The 14,906-nt window shown below is 42.6% G+C and overlaps 1 protein-coding gene across 3 annotated transcripts in view; it reads left to right on the forward strand.

Moving 5' to 3' along the window:
• Positions 1-14,906, forward strand: part of CAMK1D (calcium/calmodulin dependent protein kinase ID) — a 210,869-nt gene that overhangs the window by 86,226 nt on the left and 109,737 nt on the right. For all 3 annotated transcript variants that reach the window (XM_038155600.1, XM_038155601.1, XM_038155603.1), the window contains exon 2: positions 4,767-4,898. In XM_038155600.1, coding sequence (XP_038011528.1) covers positions 4,767-4,898 — 132 coding nt within the window. The remainder of the gene's footprint in view (positions 1-4,766; positions 4,899-14,906) is intronic.

Consider the following 14,906-nt stretch of genomic DNA (forward strand, 5'->3'; position numbering starts at 1 on the left):
TCCCCCTGGTTTGGCCAGGGCAAAGTACACATGGGAAGCCAATTGTATAATAATTAAGAACATTACCTATATACAGCCTGAAGATGTGAAATCTGTTTCCTGGCTATGTCTATTGACTTAGTGTGGCAGAGCACCTGCTAATGCAGTGGAAAACTGCTTAACATGGAGGCTGAATGGAAAAAATGAAGTTCTATCCCTCCATCAGCTTTGTCTTCATTTTGTCAGTATTTTTGTCACAGCAATTTTTTTTGTTGAATGAGAACAGATTTGCTGTCACGGTATATGCTGTTCATTGTATTTCAGAAATTAAATATTCATAATAAGTTACAATTCCAACAGAAGAAGGAAAAACTTACTTGTTCTTTATTTTGCTTTGATCTGCAGGATAGCCTAGCCTCGCAGCCACTGCTTTCTCATAGAAAATCCAGTCTGTTTGGGTATGAATAATGTTCACATTTCAATGTTAATCTTGAAATTATAATATTTAAATTTATATAAAAGAAAAATAATGCATGAGAAAGAATTTAAATGAATAAAAACTTTAAAAAATTGGCATCTCATAGGATACTGCACAGTCCAGGTGTTTGCAAAGGGGTGAGGACTCCAAACATCTCAAGCACCTCTAGAATCTGCAATTATCTCAATGTCACTCATCAAGTCCTTTACCATCTTTTTCTTTTCCTTACATTGTTCCTAATTCATACGGAAGTGATCTAAATAATGAAATTGTTCCATGCCTTAATTAGAAGTTTGAAAAGAGCAGTTCCTCCAGGGTAAATGATAATATGGTCAAAACCTTCAAAAATAGGTTGATGCCGCACATGGATTTTGGCAGCTAAAAGGGGTTTCATTTTGCAGAATTTTCTTGCTTACCCATTTCCACCACTGTCCTATTTCCTCAAAGCCATGATACTTTTTTGCTGGTTTGCTATCATCTACAGGCAGGACAGGGAAAATTCTTGAAGGATTTGGAAGCTCCTCTTCAGAGAGGCGAAGGGCATGTTTGTCCCTGGGCATGTTGGAAAGGTTGCAATTGCCTCCTTCCCAACTGAAGGGAATGGTGCATCCCAACCATTACAGACACATTTACAATCATAATTTTTAACTAGTTAACCTCGTGTCCCATTTAATAAAAAAAAATCTGTATCACAGTGTGATATTTGGTTTTTTTCATTTTTGTCATACAACACTCCTTGATGGTATTTAATGGAAGCCAAGGCCTTTTCATAAAAGTCCTGTCATGTTGATGGTGTAAAATGCAATATTTTCTTACCCCAAACTTCTACCTAAAACTTTGTACACAATTACATTTTAAATCTCAATAAAGAATTGTAATTAATTCTTAGAAATGAATTGCTTTTGTCATTAATATAGTGATTTTAAAGGCAGTATTAATTCCTTTTGGGGAGAAAAAATCTTTAGCAAGCCTGCTGAGCTGGTAGTTCCGGGGAACTTTTTTGAGGAGGTGGGGATTTGCTGTAGGATATATTGCTGTTAGCAAGAAAATGAGCATCCTCGTCTTTCTGACTTTCTCTCTATTTACCTATTCATGCCTGAGTCAAGAGGGGTTTAGTGGAGGCTGGACTGTGTCATTAAGGGTGGATGAATTCAGCTGCATGTTTGAAACTATGATAATTGCTTGCCCATCTATTCAGTATTTCGACTCGTCCCTGACTCCAGCAGACTCCAGGAGTATCTTTGCTGCCTCTCCCTTGCTGGTGCTCCCTTCCACCCTTTCTTTCCCCTTGCCCCATATTGCTGAGTCTCTGTTTAACACTCTGATCCTGCTCTGCACTGTTCCCTTCCTTCTCTTTCCTTCCAGCACGTCACTTCTCTTTCTTTTGTGCACTGACTCGTTGCTTTGCCCCCCTCCCTTGCTCTGTGATCACAGGAGTGCATGTAGTGCACAGAATAATGCAGACTGCTTCACTTCTGCCTCCTCACATCTCCCTCCTGTCTTCCCAGCAGATCCATCCCAGCTCTCCCCCTCCCATTGCCCATTGCTCTTCCCAGCATTAGCAATTTCATGCCATGGCCTCATATAAAATCAATGTGAAAAAGCACCCTGTCTGTGCCCAGGGTTGACATGGGACCAAGCACTTCAGCTGAGCTTCAGGTTATTTCATGCTGTAATGAGAAAGGTTGTTAAGGAGAGAGGGAATTGGGTTTCGTGAGTATTGCAGAGCTCCACAAAAAAATTTCATTTAAATTCACAGAGGCTCTTTCCAACCAGGGAAACCATGCCTGTCCTGATAAGTGGAGGAAGAAATCCAGAGAAATGATTGAGCCAGCTGAAAATGAGGTGCTTCACCAAGTTAACTATATTCTGTAGAGGGGAAATAAAGGGATTTCCTCTGTTTTGTTGCCTGAGCTCAGCAATAAAATGCAGATTGGGATGGGAGCTCCCTGTATTTTTATAATATCATAAACGCTGGGAGAGCTGTGTGATCAGTAAAGGACTGGTGGGATATTGCAGCTCCTAACACCATTTACCTGAAGGCAAAGAGCCTGTTCAAGACACAGCTGGAGCGAAGCGCTGTGCTGAAAGCTAAAGCAGATGGGACCTGAGGGGTTCATGAAATACAGCTGGGAGCAGCCCTGTGAGTTTCTGGGTGCTCTGGTCTGCAACCAAAGCTGGTGAGCACCCAGAGGTCTCAGAGCTTTCCAGTAAAAGGGTTTTATTGCAGCTCTGGTCTGGCTGTCCCAAGCATGAGGGTCAGGATGAAAACCTTATTTGGTAAATTGAATGGCTAGGGCTGTCGATAACAGGAAAGAAAATAACACAATTAAAAACACTCTGGGTGGCTTGTTTGTGCAAACCAGTTGGATCAGTTGTGAGGACCCTAAATTGGAGCCTATGATGCTCTGACATGCTGTGGTGGATTACACACAAAGCAGAAAAGAGGGAATTGTTCTGCTACTCCAAGTGGCATAAATGTAGCCACAGTCTGTCCTTTTTAGTAAAAATGAGGCAAAACATTTCTTGATTCAGAGGATCACTGCCCCATGTGGACAAGCTGTCAAACATCTGCCATGTAACAGCATGCAAAAGTCTTTTACCTCAATTTCACTACCACTATTTCCCTATCTGCTGGCTACAAAAGCATTTCTGGGTGAACAGGTACTTTGTTTCCAGAGCAGCAGCCTCTTCCTTTTGCTCATCCACTTCATGATTCATGTGGCTGTTTTGCAACTCAGGAGCTGTTGGTGAGGTCACAGCAGCCTGGTTGTGTCATCCAAGTGCATGACTTAAAAAGGAGGAGCCTGTCCAGGAAAGGAAATTCTTTTGTTTATCCACAAAACATCTAGATAAGCAGCAGTCGTCAGGAATGAAAGCCAGAGAAAGTTGGTGGTCACAGCCAGATGAGGCTGTGACCAAACATTAACCTTTTAAGAGCAGGCTGGAGCTTGGTTGGGTTTGCTCAGCACCCTCCTGAGCATTTGTCAGAGCTACCTGGGTAGGAGAGCAGAATATCTGCTAGTGAGGGGAAATAATAAAGGAAAGACTACTTTTATTTCTTATAAATCAAACACAAACCTTCACAGAATCATGGAATCGTAGAATCAAGGAATGGTTTGGGTTGCCAGGAAATGTAAGGATCATATAGTTCCAAACCCCTGCCATGGGCAGGGGACTCCTTCTATTAGACCAGATTGCTCACCCTGGTCCTTCAGCTGTCATTGGGTTAGACAAGTCCTTGGATCTGATCTCTCTGGGACAAAGTGGGTGCTTCAGGAGGAGGTTTTGGTGAGTAGGAAAAATTATTTGCTGTTCCTTATCAGGTCAATGCTCTCTCTGGCCCAGTACCTTGCTGCTAAACCAGTAACAAGTTCCAGAACATAAGGATGGTGCTAATGTACCACTGCAAAGCCTGTCCACAGTAGCAGAGTTTGAACAATGCTCAAATGCTCCAAAAATCTGGGAACCAAAAAAATGTGTCTATAGGACTGACTGTGACGTTTTCCTGGCCTGTTCTTGGTTAGGTCCAGAGGCTTGGGAGGAAGCACTGACAGTGCAAGAAATAATACACTGTTATGAAATCAGCCAATGAAGGAGAGGCACTGCCCATTCTTGGCAATTGGCTGCTGTGATGATGTTTCTTTATTTGTGTAACCCTCTTGGGGTAACCATAGGGAGGCTGCTACTAAGGCCAATGTTTAGACTTGTGATTTAATCCAATTCTTTGGCTTTAGTGGTTACACATCAGTTTGTGTTGTGGAATAACTCTTCTGATGCAGTCTGAGTCAGGGTTGATCCAATGGTGAGGAGAAGCCCTGGGCAGCCCAGGGAGGACCAGAGTGGGGGCCCTGACCTCTTGTGGTGACTGAGGAACCAGGAGCACTCCTGACACTTAGGTGTGTCACTTAGTCCTGGGGACATTGGGCTGCTTTGTGAATTAAACCTCCAAAAATCTCAGAGAGGGGAAAAGTACCTCATCCACCAAGTCAGCAGCCGAGCTATGGCCCATGCCCCTGTGGTCAGAAATTGTACTTTCTCATTTTCAAGCTTTGCTCATATCTCTACTGGATTATGGTTCTTTATTAAAATGGTTGTGTTTGGTAAGCCTTTAATGCACTGCATGAGTGTGAATGTCTCCATATGTTTGTAAAGGCAAAGAAAGATGTTTGTAATGTCATTTCTGTGTTTAACAAGAGCAGCTTCCAAAGGACACCAGAAGAACTACGTTCAATGGTTGTGTTTCAGTTAACAGGTTTCAAAGAAAAAACACCACTTTAATCCAGGGCTTTTCTTCTTTTTTTTTCAGGGGTGCATTCTCCGAAGTTGTTTTGGCTGAAGAGAGGGCGAGTGGGAAACTCTTTGCAGTCAAATGCATTCCCAAGAAGGCACTGAAGGGAAAGGAAAGCAGCATAGAGAATGAAATTGCAGTGCTGAGAAAGTGAGTACCAGACCTTCATTTCTGCCCCTTTGCTTCAGTTAAACTCTTGCATTTGAGGAACAGTGATTGACAAATGTGACTGAAAAGTTGTTCAGCCCATCACAGGCAGACAAGATTGTGCAAATTTAAATGGTGGGAAAATGTTTTGAGAAATGCTCTTCTTTCATATTAATGCAGCCAGATAACTGCAAAATGGGAAAGGAGTGAGGCTAGAGTAAGTCTACAATGCCATAAAGAGACTTTATCCACTAAGAATGTCAGCAGTTGTGTCACAGTATTTGAGGAGAGCAGGAGCAGGGTTATAATTTTTAAATTCTTAAACAGTCTGTTTACTAATGGCTCCAAAATGATGACATGCCATAGATTGTCACAGAAGATTGTGTTAACCTGTGCCATAAAGAGGGGTGGTACCTCTGTGCTTCTGGAAGGGAGATGTGGGGTTTTTTTTCCTTACTTTGGCTGGAATACATGGGTAAGAAAAAGGAATTTCACAACTGCTATGAATTCATTGCAGTTATTAGATCTACAGATCTATTAGATCTGTAGCTTGATCCTTACCTCCTCCTCATCTTATGCCCTGAAGGTGGGATTCATCTCACCTGACTTGAGACATTTGGATCCGAACTTATCACCCCTGACTTTCATTCTGGGAAACAGAAGGAGATTGGTTACTTTAGCAGCCATGTAGTTCATGGTTCATGTAGTGTGTTTTAAACTTCTAGAAGTACCTTCTCATTAAAGGTAGCACAGTTATACAGAACTACTCTACAGTGGACTGGGACACTCTTATTCCTGCTGCACTTCTGTCCCAAGTGGGACTTCTTGCCCCAGTGCTTGGTCGTGTCAGAGGTGATGGCTGATCATCTGGGCACCACGTGACAAAACAGATCCTAAAAACTAACTGGATAAAGAGCTCAGCCAGCCTAAGTCAAAGGAGCTGGCTCAAGGGCAAATTCAGACATCTCAGTAGGCAGAGGGGATCCTTTTTAGTGGAGAGAAATAAATGGGGCTCCAAACAGCTACAGCTATTTGTAGCAGTGCCTTCCTATTGCTGAGCCCACTTTGGGTCAGTAGGAGGTAAACCCAGTGACAAAAGCAACACGTTGTCTTGCTGCGAGGTGTTATTGAGAACCTGTCATAAAACTCAACCATTGCCACATCTGTAACCAGGCAATAATGGCAATAACCACAGCTTGAAAGCCTCTGTGTTGATGGGTTTGTCCCCTGATACTCGTGTGGGCTGTAAGAGGGACAATATCCACGTGCAGTAAGAACTGCCTTGCATCAGCCTTGATCCTGAGCTGGTAGAGCAGAGAAAGCTTTCAGGTTTTTTTTCTTGCTTCTGCATGTGAAACATTTCTGTTCCCTGCAAACAACTTCCTGAGAAATCAGGAGGCAACACCCAGGCTGTGCTATTCCAGCTGCAAGAGCAGGAGAGTGAGTGGGCAGAAAATGCCTTAATTTCATGCAATTAGATCTACTCAATCTCTTGTCCTATGTACTTTAGGACCTTAAAAGAGAATGTCCCTTTTTTTATCTCCTGGTGTCTTCTACTTAGCTGTTGCTAATACAAACTTTGCCTGTCATTGTCTTCATTCTGAAAATAGACCTCCTTGCTTGCAGATGCAGTATTGAATTTGTATGTGCCACCAAGGAAACAATTAGAAAATAACAAACTAAATTCTGCCTACAGCTGAGGAGAACGGATATCAACCTGTTTCTCTGTTTAATGAATTCCCTGCTTCAAAAGCTGTCAGTAAAAATAGATTTGAGAGCGGTTGAATGGATCCTGAGCAGCTGTTGCTAAGCTCCATCTAAGTGCCCTTGCTTTTGTTTCTTGTAGCTTAACACTGAGTGGGAATGGCTAGTTCTTGTGTTGTCTAATGAATGGGTGGGACCCCAGAGCCCTGGGCTTCCCTGCAGAGCTGTGAGGTGCCACAGCCTTAAATGTACCATGCACTGAGCCACCTCATCTGGAGGATGTGCACAGAGGATGCCTGGCAGCACCAGCTGGTCCCTGTTCCCCAAGGGGAAGGTGTAGAGACACAAAGGATGGACGCAAAGCAAATAGAAATATGCACATGTGGATGCAAAGCAAATATTAATATGCACAGGTGTTGATCCGAGTCTCCCTGTCTGGTTTTGCATTGTGTCTTTTCAGGGTGCTTAAATTCTGATGGGATAAAAGTCCCAAAGACACCCTGCCTGGCTAAAATGCAGACAAACTCCTTGAGATCCTTCAGGGAAGGATCTCTTGTCTTACGCTGGACTTTCTCCTCCCATCTTCAATCATTAGAATTTTGTTTTCCTCCTGACAAGCTGTGTGCTTTCTAGCAGACCTCTGCCAAGTGTTGTGAAATGTGACAGCTCTTCTTGATTTCCCCTAGTTGTGTATCAAATTGAGGTCTGGTAGGAAATCCTGAATATACTCCCTGCAGTGTCTGGCTGCTCTCAGATGAGCTGCTCATGCCCTTGTATGTGGTGTTTAGGAACAGTCAGAGATTGTGCTGGCGTGTCCAGGATTAATGCCCACAGTGTCCCACATACTTTGTACCCTCAGGCATCTCTGGTGAGGGCTCATTCCCCTGCCAGTCCTGCCAAATCATTCAGATCTGGCAGAATCAATATGGGAGAGGGTTCGAATGGTGCTGTGTGTTGAAGTAATGTTTAGAGGAGCATTTTTTGCAGTCAGGATTAAAAGTCTGAGCATGGAATACTGGTGATGAAAACATGAATCCAGGGACTAAAAGCTATGGGTCCCCTCTCACCTCTGCTGCTTTCCTTCTGTCACAAGAATTATTATCTGTATCAATATTTATTTGCTGTGAAACAGCCCTTATTGAAAATACTTTTGAACAAACAGTTCTACCTGCAGTTGCTTTCCTGTCCACTTTTGTGTCAGCAGAGAGAGTCTGAGAGGGGAGATTTCTGGGCTGGGCTCTTAGTGTGAAACCCCAACTTCTGTCAGTCCTTCTGTGTGTCTGGACTAAAAAGCTGTCGGGAGCATTAATCCAATATTCAGTGCAGCATAAGGTCAGTGGCTCCCATGTGAAGTACATGGAAGGTGGGAGATTTTATCTCCTGTCTGTGGGCTCGGACGCTGCGGCTGCCAAAACAAAATGACACATTTCAGGAGCGACGTTCTGCGAACAGAGGAGCCGAGCTGCCAGCCAACTGATCTGCATGTTTGTGTGAGTGCCAGAGTGAATCATGCATACTCCATCGCTCTATTTTTCCAGCCATGGCCAACAAATCTGTTCTTAAAAAAGAAAAAAGGCGGAAGAGCCGCTAAGTCAATATTTACGCCTAGCAACCTTACCAGGGCTCTTCCAATATGGACTCTTGTGTCCCATGGAAATCCATGGCAGCATTCCCCAGAGACTCCCATGGGTGGGGACGGAGTGGGAAGGAGCTCGCTGTCGAGTGATGTGCTGGGAGAGACTGAGTCTGCAGTCAATCCAGGAGCCTGGGCCTGAAAAAGCATTTAAGCATGTGCCCAATTTCAGGCAGCAATTAGCTCAGTGGAATTGGTGAGGAGACTGAGCTACCCTCACTTGGATGTTTCAGAGAAGGGTGAGAATCCCACTGTGTTTGGCCCCACATCAAGAGGGGAGTTTTCTTTTTGTCTTCAATTAAGACATGTGGAAAACATGCTAAGAATGTGTTTGAGGAAGAAGATGGGATCTCTGGAACGGGACTGTCACAGCTGCATTAACTGGCTGTGAGGAACAGCAGCACAGTCACCTCTGTGTGACACAGCCTTTTTCTGAAGGACGTGTGGGGAGTTTCATAACCTGCTCTGAAAGCAACTGTGTTCTGGTTTTGAGCAGAAAGAGAAATGCAATCCTTTCCATTGTTTGCTGTAGAATAGGGGAAATTTCTTCCACTTATGGTAATTGTGCAGGTGTGAACACGCTGGAAGAGGAATCTTCTGCTAGACAGGTTCTTGAAGGCAGTGCAGAGTGCAAAGAGTTGGACTGCAGAGAAGCAGCAGTCTGAGGTTCTAGTTAAATAGAGAAAAAAAAAGCTTATAGGCCAGATAGATAAAAACATGCCTGATTTGCTTGTGAGGTTGGTTTTGTTTTTTTTTTTCTTTTGGCTACACCATTATTTATCACAAGAAATTCTCTGCTGCCTGGGCAATACCTGCCCAGTTGTACAGACTCAGTGCTGAGTCAGAGCAAAGCAAAAGGAGGAACAATAAACTGTGTGTAGCTCTGCACCCAGGTTTATTGATTGCTTAATGGCAGTAATGTGCACATGTGTCTTGTTAAGCAATACTGTCTAGCTAGCAAATCATACTCTGCTTTAGCTAGTTTCAGCTGAACAGGGATTTAAAAAATAATTCCTAAGCTATTTAGGTATCTCTTACGTTCTCCCCCACCTCTTTACTATCCTAGATCCTGTGGAAGAGGCATCATTAAATTCCATATTACAAATCAAATCCATGCCTTACTGAGGTCTGAGGCTTTTTTTCCTGTTAAACAGAGTGAACTGTTCCCAGCAGCTCAGCTAAACTTCTGCCAGTGCTTTCCATCCCTGTTTCCTCAGGAGACAGGATGTTCAGGCAGTGATTCATGCCCAGGCACTGCCTCACTCCTTATATGCCTGCACCTACAACCAGGAGCTGCTGCTGGGATAAAGAGCAGGGAGAGAGGAGGGGACGTGTCCTCCTGCAAAGCCTGGGAGGTTAGGGCTATACCCAAAGTAAAACTAAACAAAAAGGAGCAAAGAAAAGTTTTCCTAATGTGGGCGGAATTGTGGGAGCTCCTGCTCTCCCATAAATCAGATGTTGGTCAAAGGAGCCTCTTGCTCCATGCCAGGAGGCAGTGCTGCTCCTCATGTTAAAGATAACAAATGTGGAAGAATCACCCCTTCTCAAGATTTACATGAAGGCTGAAGGGTAATTAAAAATTTGTACCTCTTTGGTCCTTTTCAGCAGCCCATTGACAAACTTCTTGTAAAACCTCTCTGTCCCAGATTCTTATCTCTGTTATGCCCCAGCCCTCCGGAGCTGATTCGATGGCCTCCAGGAAGATGAATCCAAATTTAGTTTTGAAACCCATTAGTTACCTCTTATTAAACTCTTCTGTGCAATTTAACTCAGAATCAAAGGCTGCATTAATTCTGAATAAAATTGGCCATGCAGAAGTTTAATGTGCCCTAACATAAATTCAGGCATTTAATTAATTCAGATGAATGTTCCTGATTGACTTTGGGGGACAAACCCATCTATTCAAGCCATGATTGTGTTCAGGTCACAAAGCACAGCCCTTGCAGGCCTGGGTGGTCCCACACTACACTTTCCCAGTCTGGAGGCTCTCCTGGTGCCCACTGAAGTTCTCCTATGGTAATTGTTTTTCTGTCCAAGGCTGCACAGCAGAGTACATGGCCAGCTGAACTAAAGAGGACACATTCAGATAAGTGTTGACATAATAGTAATGGTAATTAGATTGTGTAGCTGAGGTACAAAAAGCTGTGGGATTGACCTTTAAGGGGTTAATGACTAATTACCTCTTTGCACCCCAGCAGTATGAGCTTTTTTTTCCTGTAAAGAAATGGATAGATGGTTCGGAAATGAAAAACCCAAAAAAAGCACTTGACATCTCTGTCTGTCAGGTATCATAATTTCTCTGGTGCTTTGCTTATCCTATAGACAAAACAGGCTTGCTGCTTTTTAAATTTTTTTTCCCTGTTTTTTCTCCTCTGTGAATAATGGTGAGAAGATCAGCTGCCTCAGCAAGAATTGAAGAGACAGCTGGTTGTTATATTAAGTAATCACTCTCTGAGAAAGCTTTTATGTAGATTTACTTGTTAAAACCTGGCTTGCTCATGCCACTGCAGTTGCTCTGGGGTGACAGAAGGCTGACTCTGCTCTCCCTGCGCTGCCATGCTCCAAGTCCTGCCAACTGCAAATCCAGGCCATCCCAAAAACCTGCTCCTCAGTGGGGCCCTGCATCCCCAAGGATGGCTCAGGGTGCTCAGACACACAGCCACCAGCTGGGGTGGGATAGCCAGTGGTACCATCAATGATGTTGATGTCAGTGATGTCAAGGTAGGGCCCTTCCAAGAATATTTTTGTTGGCATCATGCATGGATTTGCTTCATCATTGCCCCCATAGATCTTTTGGGCTGATCTGGATGCCTGGAGGGACCCCCAGTGCCTGCCTGTGGAGCCCCCTTACAGCTGTGCACTTCTGCAGAAATCCCTGCTAGGGAGGCAGGCAGGCTTGGAAAGGAGCCAGGATCTACAAAAAGTCAGGGTAGGGGGACAGTTGGGCATGCCTGGAGGCTGACATCAGCCTAAACCATGAGATCATCTCCTGGATCAAGGAGATGCAGATTGGATGAATTGCCCTTCTCTGGTTTCAGGCAAAGGGGAATCTGACCCTCTAAATGTGGATATGGCACAGGGCAGCTCTGCCTTGGCACTCACACTTGGCTCCGTGTTAAGCAAATAGTTTTGCTGCAAAGAATTCATCCCAGTGAAAAAAAAAAAAAGTGAAACCTGAAACAAAGCTGACACCATTCTTCATCACTAAGATGCTGGAAACTTTGCAGGGGAAGACTTGCAGCCAGGGCTGCCTGGATTGCATTTCATGCTTGATTAGATGTAAACAGATGTTGAGAAACAGATCAAGACATCTTAAAAAATCCTTAAAATACATTAAGTGGAGGAGAAAAATCCCCTCTGAAGAGGTAATCACAGAATCCTTTGTATCTTCTCTGGTCTTGCACAGTTCCATCCAGGTGCAGTGGGCTGGGTCAGGCTTCAGGGGTGGTGTGTGGCATTTCTGTGTCTCAGCCTGACTTCACACCCTGCACAGCTGTGTTCCTCCAAGGAGGTGACAGAGTGATAAGTCATTTCACTGTAATTGCTGGATGGTGACACAGCTGTTCTTTCTCCTGGGGGGTGGTGGTGGTTTACCAGATCTCCCTGGCATAACTATTGTCAACCAAGGTCACCCCATACCTTGACTCATCTCAAAAAAATTACATATCTGTGTTAGAAGGAGGACATGGAAGCACATTGTCACTCAGTGCTCCAGCTTTTAAAATAATTCAAGGGAGTAACAGCTGATTTCTGAAAGAGTTCTAAGAAGGGTCCAAATGAGCAGAATGAGTTTTAGTTTAGAATGTCAGCCCTAGGTGGTATCTGCTTCTGTGCCACTCAGAATCACAGAATATGCTGACTGTGAAGGGAATCACAAGGATCATTGAGTCCAACTGCTGGCTCTGTGCAGGACACCCCCAGAGTCACACCAGCTGCTTGAGAGCATTGTCTAAATGCTTCCTGAACTTTGGCAGGATTGGTGCTGTGACCACTTCCCTTGCACAGGGGGAATAACAAAGCCAGGGTCCTCTCAGAGCTCCTAGCTGAAGAAGGGGAATATGTGACCTATTTTCCAGTATCTAATTCTCAGAAAGGTGGTTATGATTGTGTTTCAGTGGTACAAGTGTCTGATTATATTGCCTTATCTGTTACCTAAAAGGAAAGACTTGTGAAGATGCATGAAGCCTTTTCAATAAGATCTAAAAGTTTGATAAATGACTCAGCTTTAAATCTGGATTCATAAGGTCTGTTCCACCCACATGCTTAAACCTAAGAGTTACCTAATTTGCAAGCACGTGGCTTTGGTAGTAGGGACAGCATTTTCTCCAGTGCTTGCAGTTCAAAACTTCAAGGATGTCTTGGTGCATAAAAGCAGCTGAGGATGTACTCAATGTACTCCTAGGGGGTTTCATTAGGCAAAGTACTTCCTCTTCTGTTTTTTCTCCCAAGATTCTTTATAGGTAATCTGGAATGTTTTGTCCAAAAAAAAGGTTTTGGGTTTTTTTTCCATGGAAGTAATTTCTTAATTTGGAAGAAGTACAAAAGCTGTTTAAATGTCTCATGACATTAGGGAAGTGAAGATGTCCTTATTCAAATATTATCAACCTATTGCATTTTGCCTCTATTCCCTATGTTTTTCTTGAAACATGGCCTGGAAGAATTCAGTGTTTGGTAATAAGCAGTTGTGATGTTCTGTTGGGAACTAGTTAGTTTCTAACCTCAGGGTGACCATATTTTGGTGATGGGTAAGTTTTTAGATGCATAGTCCAAGCAACTCAATGGGTAATCCTTTATTTTACTTTCATGCTATTAAAATCCACGTCAGTAACTCATAAACCACTGGACTATTGGAGTGGTGATGTAGAGTTATAATTTGTGAAGCACTGCATAAAGAGAACAAGTAAATGCAAGGTAAGAATCATCTGGCCAGCTGGAAGCATCCTCCAGGTACACAGCTGCATCGAAGCTCAAACCTCACTTGCTATGGAAATCATCAAATATGCATCTCTAAGTGGATCAGAATGTACAGGGAGGATAAACAAGTATTCCAAAAGTGTCAGTTCAAGAAGGTAGAAACAGAAATCTTACCAGAAATGACAGTTTTCTTGAGTACTCCTTGTCCAAAGCAGTCTTTTGCTCTTAGTTGCATATTAAAATGCTTTTTAAACACAAATTGCTGTATTTTTTGCCTTCATTATATGAAATTAGACAGTATGTTATCAGTGGTCAGGCTTTTCTGAGACTCCAGTGTGAATTTAAAACAACTCTGTTGGCAACTTACACCTCCTGTTTTCATTTATTGAAGATGAGTCACAATTAAATTTTGTGTCTCATTAAAGTAACACTTCTAGGTGTCTTAAACCATAGTTTGGCAGAAGGAGGCTGGTTCTGACTATAATAAAATAGGGAAATATTTGTACTCTGTCTCATGTTCTGCTGCATCAGGTTAAACCTGACAGCAACGTCTGTGTTTGGAATATATCCAAAATATCCTGAACTGACAACTGCATAAATTAATTGCTGTTTGACCAACTAAGTCTGCAACTGTCAACTGTGATAAATATTGATTTTTTTTCTTGCAATGCTTACTCATACAACACCTTGTTTGTGTTCAGTAAGAGTTTTTAAGGGAAAAAAAGTTTAAAAAAATCTGTATGTACAGAATTTATCTTTGAAGAAAGGCAGAAATATAAACCACTCATTTTGTCTGGGGGCTGCCCTGGTGATGAGTTTGACCAAGGAAATGTTGCTGATAATTTTATTCCATATTAAACATTGATTGTGTTTTTAAAATCAGAAATTCTATTTTTTAAACTGTTTAATGTTCATAAGGCATTGGCTTAATCAGAATACATATTTTTTTATCTGAATTAGATTGTCCCTAGTAACGGGTTGTGTTTCTGCAACTATAGGACTTTAAGCCTATTAGTCCAATCAGTTTTCAAAATAAAGCCTAACATTTTCCTTGCTTGCATCCATGTTTCTACATCTCTGGCTATCAGAGGCACCTGGCTATATTGCCCAGGTCTTAAATCTCTCTAAGTGCAGAAACCTTTGGATTAGTTTTAATACTGACAATTTATATCAGTAAGTGGACTATGAAATCATTCCCCTAAGGATAGGTGACAGCCAGCTTTTACTCTGCCAGCTATTTCATCAAATGAAAATTATGGAGCATTACATTAAACAGGAATGCTTTTGCCTCCCTGACTTAATATTTTTGTCCAGGAAAGTAGACATAGCTGAATTCAAGCCTTCTTTGGTTTAATAGGTTCTTTTTTGAAACCACTTAAACATATAAATAGCAGAATTTATTTCCTTTTTTTTTTTGAAAGTTTGTTCAATAACTTTGAGAAGGGATATTGGTAGGAAGCTTTTGCAAATAATCTAAGATGTATTACAGGTCTGTATGGTACCAAAACAACCAACTGACAAACAAGTAGCAGTGAACTGTGCCAGATATATTTCTGCACACCACCAGTGTCACCTTCTGAGATTAGTCCAAATTTCTATATATAATCTGTTTGGTTCCCACCAAATGAAATAACAACCTGCTTCAAATATCTTCATACCTTTGTGATATCTCCTGTGATGCACCAGGGATTAAACTGCGACCTTTTTGGACTCACACATACATATCTTTACAGCTAAGCAGCCATTCCCTGCAGGCCCCT

The sequence above is a fragment of the Motacilla alba genome, chromosome 1A (genome assembly GCF_015832195.1).
Source record: "Motacilla alba alba isolate MOTALB_02 chromosome 1A, Motacilla_alba_V1.0_pri, whole genome shotgun sequence".
Taxonomy (NCBI): Eukaryota; Metazoa; Chordata; class Aves; order Passeriformes; family Motacillidae; genus Motacilla; species Motacilla alba.